General features: G+C 39.5%; 2 protein-coding genes across 5 annotated transcripts in view; one reads left to right on the top strand and one right to left on the bottom strand.

Annotated features, from left to right (window-relative positions):
• The window catches only part of EIF2AK4 (eukaryotic translation initiation factor 2 alpha kinase 4), a 39,312-nt gene extending 24,765 nt beyond the window's left edge, over positions 1-14,547 (top strand). For 2 of the 4 annotated variants that reach the window (XM_042790595.1, XM_042790596.1), the window contains exons 28-39: positions 445-615; positions 1,248-1,382; positions 1,503-1,610; positions 2,386-2,505; positions 4,068-4,154; positions 5,482-5,594; positions 7,741-7,799; positions 9,542-9,639; positions 10,882-10,950; positions 11,562-11,606; positions 12,741-12,865; positions 14,023-14,547. In XM_042790595.1, coding sequence (XP_042646529.1) covers positions 445-615; positions 1,248-1,382; positions 1,503-1,610; positions 2,386-2,505; positions 4,068-4,154; positions 5,482-5,594; positions 7,741-7,799; positions 9,542-9,639; positions 10,882-10,950; positions 11,562-11,606; positions 12,741-12,865; positions 14,023-14,077 — 1,185 coding nt within the window. In that variant the 3' untranslated portion in view covers positions 14,078-14,547. The other 2 variants (XM_042790597.1, XM_042790599.1) reach the window with 2 other exon arrangements.
• Positions 14,548-15,312: 765 nt separating this feature from the next.
• On the bottom strand, positions 15,313-18,936 carry SRP14 (signal recognition particle 14). The gene is made up of 5 exons (XM_032984759.2): positions 18,861-18,936; positions 18,408-18,480; positions 17,675-17,787; positions 16,536-16,568; positions 15,313-16,180 (listed from the first exon to the last, which is right to left on the bottom strand). The coding sequence occupies exons 1-5, from the start codon at positions 18,882-18,884 to the stop codon at positions 16,091-16,093; spliced, it is 333 nt and encodes a 110-aa protein (XP_032840650.2). The 5' UTR covers positions 18,885-18,936; the 3' UTR covers positions 15,313-16,090.
• Positions 18,937-19,357: the final 421 nt, after the last annotated feature.

Here is a 19,357-nt window from a genome sequence, read left to right as displayed (position 1 = left end):
AAATCAGTAATACTTTATTTGCTTTACAATTTAATCAACCAGAGTAAGAAAAATAAACTGTTACACCTGCTGCTCAAAATTGGTCAGTCCCAAGTTTTTCTTCTAAATGTATTTTTTAGACTGTGGAAACAATTAAAGGGTAAATTGAATACTGTACAGTTGTTTTTAGTAAAACAAACTGAGAGAAACTTAAAAAAAGTCTACAAATATTGATGAACGTGCATAAAGAGCTGAAGTTAACTTCTGGACACCCTGATGAGACTTGTGCCTGCCCATTCCTTTCCTCAACTCACTACGTAAAAGCAGACTGCTGGGCAAAACAAGCAAAAAAGGCAGATATATTAGGCACACCAAGTCAAATATTTTTCGTTTTTTAAGATGTGACCTATTATGAGTGCTGTCAGTGGTGCTACTTATGTCTTTTATTTGAATTTTTTTTTTTAGCTTTCTCGACTCTACAGATTCATTGAGCAGAAGGGAGAACCAAGTAATGTGTTTCCATTTTTAAACACAATGATAAAACAAAAGCCAGGTGTCACTCAGCTGTTGAAGCACGGCATGAAGGATTTGGAGGAAATCATTGGTCTGTTAAAGCAACTTGGAATAAAACTTCAGGTTTGTAAAATACTCTGCTAATAAAATAATGGATTTATAAGCTGCTGGGCCTTTTAATTTACCAGGAAACAAACTAATGAAACTTTAGAATAGAATAATGTCCTTTGATAGCAAGTAATAATACTGATATTGATATATATTTTTTTTTAAGAGGCATTTTAAGAATAAGACTTCTGCCAGTCAGAAGTCTTGGGCGTGATTTCTATCTAATGACAGACTGGTTTTTTTCTCCAACCAAGATTGAAGGCATTACCTACAGCATAAAGGATTTTTTTTAAATTTTGAAACAAACTGTAAATATTGTAAAAGTACATAAAGCTGATGACTGCTAAAGGCCTCTCCTCCTTCACCTTCCTTGAGGATTGCTGTTTGGGTTTTGTGCTATAGGTCTTCTAATAATACAGAGTATAGAATCTCTAGTGTCTATATAGTGCCTTGGGATGCTTTAAGATTAAGACATCATTTCCTTATTTTTAGTTGTATATTAAATTTTGGAGATAAGGCGTGTTTCCATATGTCTTCCTTACGTGAGAACAGTGTTTTCAATCCACACTGCTAATAGGAAATTACCAGTATTACCAGTTAATATAATTAAAGGTCTTGTACACATACTCCATTTTTTTATTTTACAGGTTTCTATAAATCTGGGACTAGTTTACAAAATACAGCAGCACAATGGTATTATCTTTCAGTTTATTGCATACATCAAAAAAAGACAAAGAACTGTGCCTGAAATTCTTGCGGCAGGGGGCAGATATGATCACCTGGTATGTGCTCATCTCTTAATGAATTTTTTTTTTTTAATAACCATGAAAAAATGAAAAAAAAAATATATTTTGCAAATACAATTATTTGGGTCTTCCATTTTGTTTTTGTCTTGTTTTGAGATTCCACAATTTAGAGGGCCGCAGACAGTAGGACCAGTTCCTTCAGCTGTTGGAGTCAGCATAGCTATAGATAAAATAACTGCTGCTGTTTCCAGTGTGGAGGATTCTGTAAGTCTGTTTTTTTTTGGAAGGTGGGGGGTTTTTGTTTATTTGTTTACTCCTGACAGTTCAGTAACCTAACAGAAGCCAGAGATGGGCAAAATATTAAGATACTCAGATGTGTTCCAAAATACTACCATACTGAAATAGACAGCAGACATCAAGATGACCTGTTTTCTTCTGTGTTTCTCTGCATAAAATTATTTAGTAAAATAAGAATTGGGGGAAGAGAAGATCCTCAGGCTTACACCCTTTTCTTTTTAGTTTGAAGGGGACGTTTTTCTCAGTCTGTGGATTGCTTCAGATGGAAGAATACAACTGCAGATATTTAGCTAATAAGTGTTACTTTTCCCCTACCACTTCTCCCTTTATAGAAGTATAGAAGGTAGGAGATGGAAGTCAATTTAAGAAAATGGGCTACTTTGTACTGTGTCACAGAGTTTCAATTGGTTGTGGCATGTTTATATTAATTAACTTTTCTTTGTAAAAATAAATTAACATTGCTAAGCAGAGTGGGAAGGAAAGACCAGAAGAGGCTAGGATACTTTGCAGGATGAGGTTGTGCAGATGCTTTTTGTCCAGGATTAAACTTCAGTGACTTTCAAATGTGCTCAGGTAGATTGTGGCTCTAAAAAGAGGTGGATCTAACACCTTTTTTTTCAGCTTGATGTGTTTTGAAAAACATTAGTATATTTCTTCTTCTTCGTTATTTTAACTGCCTTATGAATGGAAGAAGGTGATCTTGTGGCTAATACTCTCCCCATTGTTTTTACTTTCCCTTCAGATTTCATGTGACCTGCTGGTTGTAAGTGTTGGTCAGATGTCAATGGGTAGAGCTATCAATATTGTTCAGAAACTCTGGACTGCAGGAATTCCAGCCGAAATAATGTATGACTGGTCCCAGGTAGAATTTCTGTCTCTGTGTTAACTGTAGTGTTGTTCTCTAAAATTAGTGCAACCTGAGACTATCCTTTTTCATTTTTTTCCTAGTTTTTATTGAGTTACAGACTCATAAAACTGGGCATGTAGGGTGCTATTCAGCTACAATAATGTTAAGAAAGTCTCACTGGCCTTGTAGCATTCTGCCTCTCTACCTCCCAGAGTATTTAAAAGTGCGATGGAGGATCTTTATGTACTACTCAGAGTGCAGAGGAATGAAGTGACCTTCCCCAGTTATGCACTGAGTATAAGAGTCCAAGGCCTATTGAAATCAAGGGGGAAAGTCGTAACATAACAAATTTAAAATGAGGCCAGTTAGTTCTGATTCAGTGAAGTGAGGATACTTCAGAGCGGAAGCATATTTTGTAGCAGTGAAGGCCATACATTTCCCTTTCAGTGAGGACGGCAAGTAAGATCACTGAGTTAATGAGTTAGTTGTTAATAAAGGGCATGTCTGGAACAGAACAGTAGCATCAATTTTAAATATATACAGATGGCTGAAGACTATCAGGTACATAAGAAATACTGACATCATTCTACTGTTAGAAAAACAGTTCAGTAAACAGAGCTACTAGATGTGCTGTGGGGTCCCCATGTAGTCCCTGGAGAGATGTGTGGTAGGAGGGAGGGAGGGAGAGTGGCAAGCTGAGTTGTGCCCTTTTTTCTCCAGTTGAAACCGAACAGACCTTTAGCCGCTATTGCCTCACTGGAGTAGTGAGCTACATGGTGATGCTGAGTCCCTTTTAATAGTGGTGGCAGTTGTCTGAGGATTATGAGCCTGGTCCACCTTTAAATGTGCCAGTTGGTGATTAACAAAAGAAACACTCTGCCCATTCTGAGTCACGTGCCACAGAGCAGACAGTTTTGAGCTCACTAATTTAACTGTCTGACTTTTTTGCAGTCTTCTGCCATCATATTTCTGGCAGTTTAAATCCCTCAGAACTGAAAAAAATCCAGATCATTATGCATTTTCCTGTGATCACCATGGGTTCTCTTTTTTGTGCAATTCTTAAGGAATGAAGATGTCTAATGTCCTGCAACCCACTGCTAAGTCAGCATTAGCAAGCCCTTCAGTAAGCTCAGCACTGAGAATGATGTAAGTCAGCCTCAGGTTTACACGAAACCCAGCTGGAGCCAGCTGTCATGACAGAGTGCCAGTCGTGCAGTGGGGTGGTAACTGATTGATGTTACACTGCACATTTTTTACAGTTATCTAGACCCTGCACTTCTAGATGCAGCTAGCCCTTCCATGTGGAACTAATACTGCAGGGCCTAGACATTCTGTCTGCCTAGTGTAGACTTGAGACAGGTTTCAATTTTTAAGGAGCATTGGGTAGATAAATAGATGCATAATGAATTTTCATCTCCTGGACTTGTTAATAAAGCTTTCTTCTCTCAGAAGCTTATATAATCAGTGTAACTGCTGCATATCAAGTTATTTTAATTAAGGACAGGAGACTTTGGTTACTTAAGTGATCGTTTTATAATCTGTCAAATTTCTGTCCCATTCCCCTGTTCCCATTTTAGTCCCAGGAAGAACTGCAAGAATATTGCAGATGCTCTGGGATTACATATGTGGCTCTTGTCTCAGATAAAGAAGGAAGTCATGTGAAGGTAAGTGTGGGACCAGAGGATGCTTGATGATGTTTCAGATTTATAATCTGAATTTTTTTAAGACCATAATTATTTTCAATTAAGTATTTAAGTAGATGGATTTCAGGTGAATACAGTTTCAGTTGCTATGTAGTAGAAGGTTATTCTGAAGAAGCCTGCTTTTTATCCCTCCATAGCACTGTTACTCACAGACCACCTTTCCTCTAGGACAGTCCAAAAGTTTGTGCAAACATTGTTCGATTGAGTCATTGGTGTCTTTACATGGAAAAAGGTTTCTGTTGTTGTTCCTGATTTGTTTGAATCTACAAAATGAATTGGTTGACTCAGTGATCTTTCCATGTTACAAAACAAATACAACTAAAACGTAAATCTGAAAAAATACATGTAGTTCAGACAAGTAGAGTCTGAACCACAGTCCTCATCTCTGTAAGCTAAGATCAAGATAGAAAGACTGAACTGTGTCACAACATGAATTACCACCTTCTGTGCTCTGCAGCATGTGGTTCTGGTACCTTTTTAGAAGTTAAAAGCTTTAAAATATTCTTGATTCCAGATCATTAGGAAAAATACAATTCTTCTTAGACTAAAGATTAATTCTTTGACTGAAAAAAGGTAACCGTTTGACAGCATCTGGCATGGTCATGTTACCTAGCCAATGTGCATTACTAAAATATTTTTCTCTTGTTATTCATTCTCCCTGTCATGGTAACAGAGATAGCAAATAACTGTGCAATGCCTGTATGAACAAGTAGATTTTGATGATGAGAACGCTATACATCAGTGCCTTCCACAAGACTATTACAGAGCGTTCTTTTAAATATGTCTTTATTGAAGCAAATCCAACAAAGAACATGCTAATGAGGTGAATGGTGGTGTTGCTAATTAATCTCTTCCCAGTAAAGATGGAGCAGATATTCTAAGTTTTGAATGCTTGAGTCTAACTCTTGCAAGCTGAAAGGCAAGCCATATTCTAACGTAATTCCTTAACTACAAAAAAAAAGCCTAAAACCAAATATGCTATTACTAATATGGTATTTGCAGTTTATAAATCATTCTGTTAAAAAATTAACTATCACATATTAAATACAAGTAGCCAAGCTAATTTAAGCTTTGGGAATGCAGAGGACATTAGTTGGTTGAAAAAAAAATATAATCAAGGATTTAATTGGCAGTGATTGATTGATAATGATGATGGTGGCTTCCTGCCTTTGACTGCTTCACCTTTAATGGGTGAATAATCCAGATTGGTTTTGATTAAATTTGATAAGTTTATTCATATGCCATTTTAAGAATCAACAATCTTAAGAAACACTGAACTACATCATAGGTGAAATCCTTTGAGAAAGACAGACAGACGGAGAAGAGGATTTTAGAATCTGACTTAGTAGATCACCTGATTCAGAAACTGAAAACCAAAATCTGTGATGAAAGATGTAGTAGGTAAGTAGCATAACATGTCAACACGAATAGTCAAAAGCAGAAGTGAATGTATGTTTGTTTTAATTAAATAATTTTAAGATATGTTCAGATAAAACTTGATTTAATTTGATAAGAGTAAGAGCTTTGCTGAATCCCTTTTGAGGGGAAAAGAAAGCAAAAGGCTTGGTTACAGAATTTTGAGATTAAGAAACCAGTTTTCCTAGGTGCTGTTACATTCAGGTATCTATAGTGCTCCATAAATTAAAAGGCCGTGTCGTTATCCAACTCCAGTGCTACTAGGACATGAGTATTGTTTGTATGACAGGACTGCCTACAAGTCCATTACTGACCAGAAGTCCATTACATTCATGGACTGTGTAATCAAACAATTAAAGTAGTAAATCCCTTTCATTTTGAGTCAGTGTTGATAAGATAAAAAGGAGGGTGTAACTGTAGCACACCTGTACACTTTGGCTGGCACAAGTGAACGTAACGCCTGGCAAAGACTTGGGGTACACAGCAACACCCCATCGTCCTGTCTTTGTTGAAATTACTGTTGTCACCAGTAGAAGTTAGTACTGAAATCATGGGAGAGGCTACAGTCATATCTGTGTGTCTAAGCAGCATAGCTGTTATTCACACATAGCCCTTGTGAATACATAATTATACACACATCAATATATTTATATGTGTGTACATATATATGTATGTACTGGCAGCAGAAACAGACACGGTTTAGTCACAGAAACTAGAATTCAGAAACTAACAGATTTGACATCCATAGTATTTCTGAATAGACTTAGCACTAAAGGAAATCATTAAGCTGGGAAATGCTTAACTGGGGCAGTAGTTTGTGCAAGTGGTTGACGTCTCCTGCTCCCCACCTCTTCATTCTCCTATTTCTGACCTCAGCCAGTCTTGGCATTTAATTTTGCAACCAGCCTGATTCTCATGTGTTTTGTGACAGATCTACAGGATCTCTTGGAAGCTGTGAAAGAAAACCATTCTTTCTAAAAGTTACCTTAATTCTAGATCCTAAAAACAGAATGTAGAAAAACTCGTATTCAGTAATACTAAACAGAGTATTGTGGTTTAACCCCAGCCAGCAACTAAGCACCATGCAGCTGCTCGCTCACTTACCCCCTCACCACCTCCCACCCCCCCAGCGGGGGTGGATTCTGGGGGACAGAATCAGGGAGGTGGGGGAGTAAAACTCATGGGCTGAGATAAAGACAGTTTAATAGGGCAGAAAAAGAAGATGTAATAATAATAGAATGTACAAAACAAATGATGCACAATGCAATTTCTCACCACCTGCTGACCAGTGCCCAGCTAGTCCCTGAGCCACAGCACCCCATGACCAACTCCCCCCCAGTTTATATACTGGGAATGATGTCACATGGTATGGAATATCCCTTTGGCTCATTTGGGTCAGCTGTCCCAGCTGTGTCCCCTCCCAGCTTTTTGTGCACCCCCAGCCTCTGCTAGCAGGGCAGTGTGAGAAGCTGAAAAGTCATTGACTTAGTATAAACACTGCTTAGCAACAACTAAAAACATCTGTGTATTATCAACATTATTCTCACCCTAAATCCAAAACAGCACCATACCAGCTACTAGAAAGAAGAGTAACTCTATCCCAGCTGAAACCAGGACACAGAGAAATGCAATAACTATGTTTGTAATAACACTGGCAGATTTGTTAATGAATCCTGAATGTGGAAAGTAAAGGCATCCAAACTGATTATTGAAAGCTGCTTTGAATATGTTTGATCTTAAGTATGAATATCACTTTGATACTTCAGTATTATCTCACAGAAACGTGTAAGAAGTTGCAGACTAAATTAATAATTTAGAAAGACACTTCTCATAATATATTCTAGTATTAAGATCTAAATCACTCTTGTGTGATGGGGAGCACATGTTTTTGTATCCATAGGAAGCATAAAGATTGCTTCTAGATCTGACTTTGAATGTAATTTTGTATGATTAACTGTCTATTCCAGAACAGAATTTAATCTGCAGATAGGTGCTCAGAAGTATCCGTACTTTTCTTTATCTGTTGGAATTAAATAAGTGTGTGTGTTTGATAATCTGAAACCATGTCTTATTACAACATTTCTTCATTATTATAAATTTGTTTCCCTAACTGTCTGTCTTTTATTTTTAGAGAAACCTCAGATAATCTTTCAGTACCAAATCAAAAGGGATCATTTACTAATATTTCAGGTATTTTGTCACTAGTTCTAGAGCATACATACTGTTTCTCTTTCTGCTTAAAAACTGTTTTATAAGAAAATATTGGTGGAACATTGTAGTGGTTTAATCACAGCCAGCAACTAAGTACCACCTCTGTGGAATAGGGAGGAGAATTGGGAAAGAAAAAGTAATACTCATGGGTTGAGATAAGAACAGTTTAATGACTGAAATAAAATAAAATATAGTAATGATAATAATTGTAGTGAAAAGGATGATAACAAAAAGAGAGAGAGAAATAAAACCCAAGAAAGACAAGTGATGCACGATGCAATTGCTCACCACCCGCTGCCCGATGCCCACCAGTCCCCGAGCAGCGATCGGCCCCTCCCAGCCAACCCCCCCCAGATTCTGTACTGAGCATGATGCCCTATGGTATGGAATATCCCTGTGGCTAGTTCGGGTCAGATCTCCTGGCCATGCTCCCTCCTGGCTTCTTGTGCCCTTGCTTGCTGGCAGAGCATGGCAAACTGAGAAATTCTTAACTTACAGTAAGTGCTACTTAGCAACGACTAAACCATCAGTGTGTTATCAACATTATTCCCACACTGAATCCAAACCATGGCACTATACCTGTTAATAGGAAGAAAATTAACTATCCCAGACAAAACCAGGACAAATACAAAGTATTACCAAAGTTAGAGCAAGAAAATGTTTTCTAGCCATGCGTCTGGTTAGAGACACTTCCTCAAAAACTCAAGTGTTGTTTCAAGTGATCTAAAACTGAAATTTTCTCCAAACTAACAAAACCAGTGCTCAAATGAATAGACAGAATATTCCCCGTACAAGCATTAATTGATGCAATGATTCAGGAGGGGGGGAAAGGGAAAAACCATGAGCACTTCCTAGCTGAGGAGAAATTAAATATAACCTTGATGAAAAAATGACGTGACCTGTGGTTGTTACAGTGTTGAGACCCATGTAGATTAACCTACTGCTCTACTAAGATTTTTTTTTTTCTTCAAATGAAAATGCCTTTACATTTCTAGCTACAGATTTTCACTCCTTAATCTACTAATAGAAGTCTGTATATAAAGAATAATATTAAGAAAGAATAATAATACCTTCTGTGGATAAAGTTTGGCAATTTTTATAATTATTTTGTTAAGCAGTGATACAGTGTGTGGTGGTGGTAGTTATTTTTAAAGAAACTCTTTTTTGTCTCCTCTTGCATAACAGTGAGGGAGAAAGGTGACCATGCTTGACTTGGGGTGTTGGGCTTTTTTTTTGTGTGTGTGTGTGATTACCAGAAGTGTCAATTTAAATTTCAAACTAAGCCGTTTAAGATTTTAATTACTTACTGTTATTTGTGGGAGCTGGGGTTTATTGTTTTGTCAGACTCTGCTATGGGACTGAGCATTAAATAGTCACCTCATTCTTGTAATAGCTTCTATTTTTTTTATTTTAGGTATGCTGCATTCCTCTGTAAAATTCTGAAAGCCATTTGGAAGTTTTTATTAGTTTCAGGGAACACTGATGTAAAATAACAAATTCCTTAGCCTTACCAACCAGTCCTTCAAAGTCATAAGTGAGCATTTGAGAATTTACATGCACGTGTTTTACTGTCCTATCTACTTGACTTTGGGGTTTTTTAGCAGCTTTGCAAGCCCTATACTATACAGATCTTAGCTTATTAATATTTGTGAATTTTCTGTTTCTTGCTACTTCTTGTATAAAGAAATAATATAATCTAAAACTATATGTTTGCATTTTAGGTGCATTTGAATCACATGGAACTCTTGTAGTGCCTAATGTTAGTGTTATAGCTCCTGAAAAATTATCTGCTAGTGCCAGGCGTCGTCAAGAAATTCAGGTACGCACACATCAAATATTAATAAGTGATCCTTAAAGAATGGTAGAATTCATATTGTCAGTATCGCCTGACTTACACAAATACATCCTGTTTGTTCTTTATTCATCAAACAGACTGCAAATAACACAAAAGGTTGAAGTCAAAGACCACCTTTTTTAACATTTTGGATCTTGGGGATTATCTGTGACATTGTGCATCAGCCATCATAATACATATATATATTAGAAATCTCAGTAGGAACCATGGTTCTGGAATTTCCCTTCTTTTCTTTATAAATGCTGAAGTGTGTTAAAGGTGGAAGTTCAGCGTACTTTTAATTTGTAATATGTTTGTAACAGATACTCTGTGTATTTCATTATGTTGTTTCAAACTAAAGGCCTAAGAAAATAATTTCAGATTTAAAAATAAAATACTAACCTTGCCTACAACCTGATATAATAATGTAGAAAAGATTAAATGATGCTAGAAACACGTCAGAGTTTGCTCATTTAGGATTATTAGCTTCAAGATATTTGTAGAGTACATGGTAAAAGACAATTGTAATCTTATTCCCTTTTCATTCCAAATTCGGGTGTGCAACAAAAAATTTTCCCCTATAAATAGTTCTTGGAACCCAAATAAAGAAGTGGATGCTATTCTCTGAGCTTTGACCTAAGCAGACTTGCTGTTTTCAGGTTTTTAATATATAAAAGCGTCTTTCCAAGGTACAAAAGACTGGTGCAAGGCTGCAACTGCATTCATAAAGTGCTACCTTTGCAGGGTTACTAGCTTACTATGGAAAAAAGTGTTACAAATCATGACCTGTACTTTGGTTTGGTTTTCAAATCAGTTGTCCTTCTTCAGCCAGAGATGATTTGCTGTATCCAGTCACAGGTTCTTGCATTCCTTTGAAAAGTTACCAAACACCCCGAAACAGAAAGGCAGTTTTTACTATATACGTGAGAATTCACACTGTAATGGGCAGTTCTCTCTGCTTTAGTACAGTACCAGTATTATCAAGTCTTTACCATTGCTGCAAGGGTGGCTCAGCCCCAGTCTCCTTCCTGTCTACTCATCAAGGACTGTTGTGGAATTGTTACTGAAAATGGTATTAAATGTGCATTTTAGTTTAAATATGATGTAGTTCAGTACCTTGTGTTAGAATCAGCCTCTTCTGTTCTCATTATCTATGAAATATAGAAGGGTTCTTGACCTCTGTCACAGAAGCAGTGTATTTTACTTTTGACCATCTTTTGTTGCCAGGTGCAAACAAGACTTCAGACATTCATTTCTAGCCTGCAACAGAAAACAAGTGAGATTGAGATTTTAGCAGTAAGTATTTGGCAGAAGCCTGAATTAATTGCAAATTCTTAATTGAATTGGATGATGCAATTGCTATCTGGAAGAAACTACTGCCAATAGCCTCACTTTAGAGATCCAAATGAAACAAACTTCTGGTTAAGACCCATGGTATGTTTCTTTCATACTTGAAAAGTATCTCAAATCGTGTGTACTGGACAGTTGCATAGAACAGAATTTGATAAGTATTTAGTTGTAAATTCTTAAGCTGCACTTACCCTAACTACTGTGGTAGATTTAATGACTTGTTCCAGCTAGATTGGCTCTTACATTTAAACCAACATAGCTTTTGTTCATGTATAGCTTTTAGACTTTGCTGACCATGTCACAGAGGTCTTTAAAATAGTAAATGCTTTTCAGGAAACATACTGCCTATTTGCCTACACCTTTGTGGAACTTTCCATAGTGGAATCTGTTGTCAACAGTTTGTTTAAAATGCTTAAAACCTTGGTAAGTTCCCAGCTCTATCAGCACGAGTGTTGCTTTGGAAAAAATAGTCTGACTCCCTTCAGTATAGCTAATCTCTAGTTGGCAAACTGATAACAGAACTGTTAAGTACTGATCTCTTGATGATATTTTTACAGGTAGATCTGCCAAAAGCAACTGTGATGCACGTCTTATCATTAGAGGTAAGCAATTAAGTATTGTCATTAAAACTCCTAATTGAACAATAGATGATAAATTCTACTCCTAATGAAGCGGAGTGTAAAATTCACTCGTAATTTTTATCCGTTAAGGAGTTTGAATTAGGTTTTAGAACCTGACAGGATGCTTTTACCCAAGGAGCTTGACTGAGGCTGGGAAAAAATCTTTTTGTCAAATGCCCAAGTTACACAAGACACCATTAGAAACTCTTAATCCAAAGCTTTGTGCTTTTTCCCCAAGAATAGTTAACTGAAATGAAGTCTTACTGCTCATTTTCAGAAATCAGTAAGCATTAATAGCGGTTTTAACTAAGGTGGTTTTTTGAAGCTGTTATTGAAGGACCAAAAATATAGATGCAATTATTTTGAGTACAGTAGCTGAAACACGTCTTAGTGAAGCCAAGATAAAAAGGGGATGTACAAGTATTATATTGACACCTTTAACAACTCAGAAGCTGCTTAGTGACAGGGAAAAAAACACCAGAGACAAATCTCTTCTTTCCTCCAGTGACAGCAGTAGCTTTGAAGTCAGAAGTTCTTAGGAGAGAGATGGATGCCTCCCCACCCCCATCCCAAAACAAATGCACGAATGGCATCCTGCCTGCAAGTGGAATTAGTACTTTCATACTTTTCATCTGCTGCTCTGAAGCAATGCTTGTCTGGTAATCAGACCCCAGTGAAACATCCGAAACTATTTTCAAAATACTCAGTTCACCCAATCTGTCCAAATCATGGAGATAGTTTATCACCTTTTACTTTAAAAACAAAACAAAACACATAATCAGCTTGCATCATTCACTTCTGACCACCCTTACACCACAGTTCTCACATTCTGTCCAGCATTGTGAAACTGGTAGGGCCCTTTTCATTGCTTATGCCTTTTTATCACTAAACTATCTGTGTTTAGAAACTGATCACTAAATTCTTAATACCTTTTCCTAATTTAAAAAAAAAAAGTTGCATGTTGTTTACATGAATTTTGTTTGAAATCTGTTTCATTAAGGAACATTGACATTACACAATGTTCAGAAGACTGAATCCTAAATCCTATCAGAAGTATTTCTTTCACAAGAGAATGTAAGACTGTAGCATAGTTCCCTGTCAATTTTTTTTTCTTAGTTTGATGGAGATAGGCAAGCCTTTGATGCGAATGTGAGACAACTGATGTCACGATGGCCAAAACAGAGATCTTCATACCTACAAGCAATTTGTGATGAAATTTACAGTATCAAAATGGAAAAGAGGTAAATCTGTTAAGCTCTTACAGATAGATAAAACATCTCAATTATTTCTGCATTCAAGCATTACTAAATAAGCTGCTCTTAATTTGTCCTCCCTTTTCCCTCTCCCTGAGAAAGAAAAAAATATTCAGGAAATGTGTATAGTTCCTTGAGTACTGTGAGACGAGTTCCTTGCTTGTGGTAATATGTAAATTCTTCATTTTTATAAGCTTTTACAAGAAATTATAAAATGTATTCCCCTTGTTATCTCACTTGCTGCTTCGTTCATAAAACTGAATAGCGAACAACCACCTCCATTCAGCTCTACTGCTACATCATAACCCTCCTTTCTCGTGGGAGGGACTCAGCTTGCCTTTTAAAACTCATGAGGACAATTTCTCCTGCTTTGAAGGAATATGGTGTGAATCTGGCACAGCTGACAGACTGCCCATCTGTAAGCGAACACAATGCATGCTCTCCCAACATGTACAGTAAAGCCCGTTTCTGTTTCTAAGCATAAAAACATTTATGTTCAACTCACTTTCCTTGTTGGATTTTGGCAAGGCTGAAACAGAGCACCTGGGCACATCCAGATTTAAGCCTCAAATGTTCAACTGTTGTATGTACCGGTACAGTTAAGTGAGACCTGAGTATTTATGTGCGTTTCATTTACAATACATTTTCTTAATTATGCTCAGCTTGCAGGTACTACCTAACCTTTAAATGAGACTAAAACTTGACTTTGATTTCTTAAGAGATGCACCAGAATTGCTTCAGGTTTACTAATGTGTACTAAGGCAACTAAATAGCAAGTGAAACATCTTTGTCTTCCTGTGGCTTGCAAGGCTGTGAGCAACAGCACCCAATTACTGCATGCAAATAATATTATGCAGAGTGTTGGGTATGAATGTAATATAGTCCCTTACAAAGTCTTCCTTTGCCATTTGATGCCTGCACACAGAACACTGCTTTGCCATAAGCCTTCTGAGCCCTGAACAAAAACTGAACAGTTGGAACGAGAATGAAAGGGGAAGGGTCGGAAATCAGCCAAAGGAACAAAAACTTACTGCTTTTCTACTGAATCTTTGCTGTTAGCTTATTGCTAAGATTTGCCACGGGTAGTATAGCTTTTGAACCTGCAGTTTCAAAGTTTAAAAAGCCTCTTTTCCTTCCCTCTGCAGGGTTCCTGCACTTCTCCTGTACAGTTACCGAGATGACTACAAGGTTTTGTTCTAGTGCTTAAAGCATCTTTCTTGGGATGCTTTTTATTAACACACAAGTGTGTTGTTAAGAGGAATTTCAGAAATCTGTAATAATGCAAGTCGGGCAATTTGATGCCTTTTTATGTGTCCAGATTGAATTTCATGTGTAGTATAAAACTGTAAATTTATGTCAAAGTAGAAGTGTTTTATATGCAACTAAAGAGCAAGTCTGACCAGAGCCACGGATATATATTACTATATCATTCTTGCTCCTTATGCCACATAAAGCTATTTATCAGCTGTGCAGGTATAAACCTAATTTTTTTTTAAATACTTTCAGAATGTTTTTTATGTTGACATGCAACAGTACGGCTCAAATGAGAAAATCACTCCAAGGGTTAGAGAGGATAAAGCATCTTCAATTCCAACAAACTGTTTTTAAACTTTTTTGAAGAAGGGTTTTCATTTAATAAAGGTCTGGCTACTGAGCCTTCTTGAAATATATATTACAAGTTTTTTGTCTTTTTTTTTTAAACCCACTACCTTCATTTTATATAAAGATGTTGTATTTCAATCTCAGAGGGGGGTTGCAAGCCTGGCTGCCCAACTTGTCCTGCCTGTACTTTTGCATTCGCATCAAGCAGCAGCTTCCTAGAAGATTTTCCTGTATCAGGCCTTATTTCATCCAAGACTTTTAAGAAGAATAGTAACCTGGATGTGGCTAGATACATAACCAAAGTTTGGAACCTAGCTTTCTTCACAGGGATTGTCAGATTAAGTTTGAAGAAGCTAAACTGTAACACAGCCCTATCAAGGAGAGTGAAGCGGAGCCAATCTGAAGCTGAGTTACAGCAGCCATAGTTAACTATGCATTATATTTCACATCAAACTACTTAAAATACTCAAGTGAATATGCAGAGAAGTTAGGGATTTCTGGAAATACACTGGTGTTTACCCTCCCTCCCCACCTGGTACCCGTCTCTTTAAACAGCTTACTCCTGTTTGCTTAACTCAAATGATTGCATTAACACTGCAGGCTCACTGCATTAAGAAATACCTACTTACTTTTTCTAACCTTTTCTTGTAAAGAGGATGGCAAAGTTACAATGTTAGAATATATAAAGAAGTAACTTTAAAGGCAAACCCAAGAACTGAGAACTGTGAAAGTTGTAGCATCAACTGCTACTATCCTTCCAGTGCCTGAAGGCACAGGTAACTGTCACCCTTCTAGCAATTCACCAAAACAAGTAACAAGTCATTACAACCAAATCCATTTCTCATTGTATTTAATAGGAACAATTACACCTGCTCATATGAAGGAACTACTGTAAGATTTGAAGTATGGGGAAATTCATATCCCTGAATATACTGAAGGATGAAGCTTTAAAAAAAAAGTTTAGGTGACATGAGCATTTTTAAGCCATGTCCAAAAGGAACACTGAGTCCTGCCTGCCCCCCCACCCTGAGCCAGGGTGAGCACAGCTGGATCAGCACAGCTGGATCAGCATGGAGCAAAGGCACAGCTGCCTGGCTCTGCAAGAGCTCAAGCACTGTGCTGGCTGCCTTGGGGATATCTGCACTGCATCACATAGACATGTCTCTCAAAACGAGAGAAACAGGAAAGCTGCTGCTCCTGATAATATTTTGGCACCCACTTCCCCTAGTACTACTGAGGCTTATCTATAAAACTGGGCATCTGTCACTGAGACTCCTGCTCCAGTCTCGCTTTGCTCCTGGTACATTCCTTGTCACCCTGTGTTATTCCTCAAACAGATTTTACACTCATACAATATAAAACAGACAGCAGGATAAGTACAAAACCAGTTGGCAGCTGAGTATAAAGCTACTTCAGTATAACCCTGTAAATACTCCTGCCATACAACAATCCACAGAAAGCACCTTCTGCTCTCAGTTTAAACAAAAGTACTGATCACATCCCAGTATCCTGCTGGAAGGAAAGCCAAAGACAAGTGGTAACTCAAAAAGAAATGGGCTTTGCTTTGAGCAAGGGTCAAGTCTGTTATAGGGATGGCAGGACACTGCTCCATCACTGTGTTGCTTTACTCTTCTTGTTTTTGCTTTTCTTGTCTTTTTTCTTCAAGCCATCCATGTTCGCTCTCAGCAAATTTGAATATGCCTGAAACAACAATTGGAACCATTAAAAGAACACATACTTAAATGACAATATGCTAGAAGTAACATTTTATATATTACTAATGAATAGGTGGTATCTGCATTTTCTCAGTTAGAAAATCATGCTTACACCCTACACTGGAAAACTGTTGTTTCTAAATCAATGCAGAAAGTTATATAAAATACAACAGGAGTTTGGGTTTTTTTTTTAAAAACAAATGAAGATAGATGGGGTAGTCTAAGGTTAATCTGTGTGGCAGTTCAGCACTGAAGCAACCTGTTCACACCTGTCCAGTGCAGCCTACTGACCGCTCCCCAATACCTACAGAAAAGGAAGACAAAAGGCATACAAAACTTACCATCTGGAATTTGTTTACTTCTTTTGAGCTCACCTACAAGAGTAATACTGGAAGTTAACCAAGAAAACACTGGTTTCTATTACAAACCAAGTATCAGTACGCGTTTATCCACCACCTAGTCTTTTTAGCAGCAGCCGGATCAGCCCATCCCATTCAGTGGTAGGCAAGCTGTACTAACATGTCAGAGGACTTCATGGATTTAGAAGACTGAAAATGCTCCTTACTTGATTAACAAAAATCCTCTGCAGGCCATTGATCCCAAATCTGTGTTTTCAAATGGGAAGAACGTGAAGACATTTTAAGGAAGGTTTTACTTGTAGGGCCATAAAAATACGTTGCAGCCCAGATTCTCTCAACTATTCTGCAAGGTAATGTTTTTCCTGGGGTTTCATCACAGAGGAGAGCTAAAGTCAGCTAAAGCCTTTCTCAATCTCATTTAAAATAAACACACATAAGGTTTTCAACTTCTAGTTAACATTTTCTGAAATAAAAATAGCTGCGTAAATGAGAAAAAAAATAGGTATGCTAAGCAAGATTAAGGCTTAGAAGTCTATCCAGGCCCACAATGTTCTTGCCAGGAAACAAGGATCCCTCTCCTACTGTTTCACAGGCTGGGAACATTCAGTTCTTTCCTGGGTTGCAAGAACCTTCAGTGATTCCATCCTCTTTGTCAACTGAGGCTGGAGTGTAGGTGTGCAGGACCTTTCTTCTCCTTGGAGCTACACCACTTGTCCTCATGCTGCAGGTTCTGTATCTGCCCTCTGTCCTTCTGCCCACGTCTCTGGAAGCAGTTATCCCTTTCCCTCCAAACGGTTTTTACCAGACTCAAAACACAACAGCCAAGGTTGCTGAAAGCAGGCAGAATCTCGCTGCTGTCCTACAACACCATTCTGAAGCAAAGTCCAGCATGCGCAGCAAAACTATAAACTGCTCTCCTGTCTGTAATGCCAAATATAAGCATTAAGACTGCAGGTAAGCGTAACACTTCAGCTGTGTGTTTAGCTACCATATGGTTTCTCTGGAATTAAGAGGGTAGTTCTCACAAAATTCACATAAAGACAAGTTTCACTTATAATACAGGGCATTAAATAAAAGACAAGTAGGGCCACTAATCTTTCTAATCCAAAGTTGTCACTTACCACTGTGCTAATTTTCTTCTTTCCATCAGTTGCTCTTAGAAGACATTTATTGTCTGCTGGTTCAAAACTTTCTGCGTGGCCTTTGCGTGGGACTGGTTTTGTTCGGCCATCATCTGTATTGACAGACAGAGAATGTTTATTCATATTTCACTAAAATCACCAGCTGCCTCCTGACATGGGGTGTTAAAAACTGCTCACGAGATCTGTATAAAACACCTTGGAATTTAAGGCAATCTGAACCGACGATGCCGCCAGATTGTTCACAGACCCCTCCCTCTGTAACCTCAGAAGGATCTGTTCTATGACCTACATCTGCCAGGAAAATAAAGTAAATCCCTGTCCTGACATGCTTCAGCAGCAGCATGTTTTAAATGCATGTTGAAACTGCACCATAGGACACTTAACTTCTCCAGTAGTGCCAGCTAGTCAGAAACCAGAGAAACAAACACACAAAAGCAACACACTAATTCTCATTTTATAGAAATCTAAGGATTTTCAATTATTGTTAAATAATTAGGAAGTCCCCATATTTCCTGCAGTTGGAAATACTTACTTCTTACTTGAAGTCTTACTTCAAGGTTATTAGCACTGAGCTAGGACGATGGATTTGTCCGTATAACTAATCTTGTTTTCAGATACTCTGAATTACAACCGTCTCCTTTCAAACATGTGCTAACAACACCAAGCTTGATTCAGAACACCTCGCTGATCCAGTAGCAAACATAAAACTTACATTTCTTCAGCGTTATGAAAACGCTCCCCGAAGTTCTGCACTTTTGAAAGAGTCTGGTCAGCTCTGTCAGGAACTGCAAGAGAAAGAGACCCCGGTCCTGGGCTGGAGGCCGCCCCACGGCCCCTTCTCCCTTCTCCCTTCCCCCCCACGAGCAGCCGCAGGCCGGGTCCCCCCCACCCCCCCACTCCGCGGCAAGGCCAACCCGTGGGTGCCCCCACGCTAGGGCTGCAGGACACGCGGGCGCAGCCGGGCGGGGGAGCCCAGCCCGAGGTTCTGACGCCGGAAAACGAGGCCTAAACCCCGCGGCCCCAGCGCTCCCGCCCGGCGGGGGCAACGCCGCTCCGCTCCCCGCCCCCCTCCCCGGCGGGGCTTCGCAGGGACCCCGCTCCCAGCGCGCCCGGTGCCCGGTTCCCCCCCACCTCGGGTACCCGGTGCCCGGTGCCCCCCCCCCACCTGCTCGCTCTCCAGCAGCACCATCCCGGCCCCACCCGGAAACGCCGCGCGGGCGCACGCGCGGCACCGCCCCCGCGCCGCGGGGAGGAGGGAGCGGGCGGCGGGGAGCGCCACGTCAGCCACGGAGCTGGCCCCGCCCCGCCCCTGGCCCCGCCCCGCCCCTGGCCCCGCCCCCGGGGGAGGAGCAGCCGGTGCCTGGTGCGGGAGGCGGGAAATGGCCGCCGCCCTCAAACCCCCGCCCCGGCGCTTCGCGCGGAAACGCGGCGCAGGCGCCGGCCGTCGTTCCCCGGCAAGGCCTGGGAGGGCCGGGGCAAAGGGTCCTGGCGAGGGCACGGAGGGTGCGAGGTGGGACTCGGTGAAGAGCCCCGGGTGGGTTCGAGAAACAGCCCGTGGGTGGGGCGGGAGGGCGTTTCACACCCGCGATACTCGAAGCTCCTGAGGGGCAGATTCTGGAAACGGGGGAGTTTTCTGTCAGGTCCAGGCTGATTGATCTGGGG

Source organism: Tyto alba, unplaced genomic scaffold (genome assembly GCF_018691265.1).
Source record: "Tyto alba isolate M040663 unplaced genomic scaffold, T.alba_DEE_v4.0 Super-Scaffold_18, whole genome shotgun sequence".
Lineage (NCBI taxonomy): Eukaryota > Metazoa > Chordata > Aves > Strigiformes > Tytonidae > Tyto > Tyto alba.
This window is presented reverse-complemented; position numbering and strand designations above follow the sequence as displayed.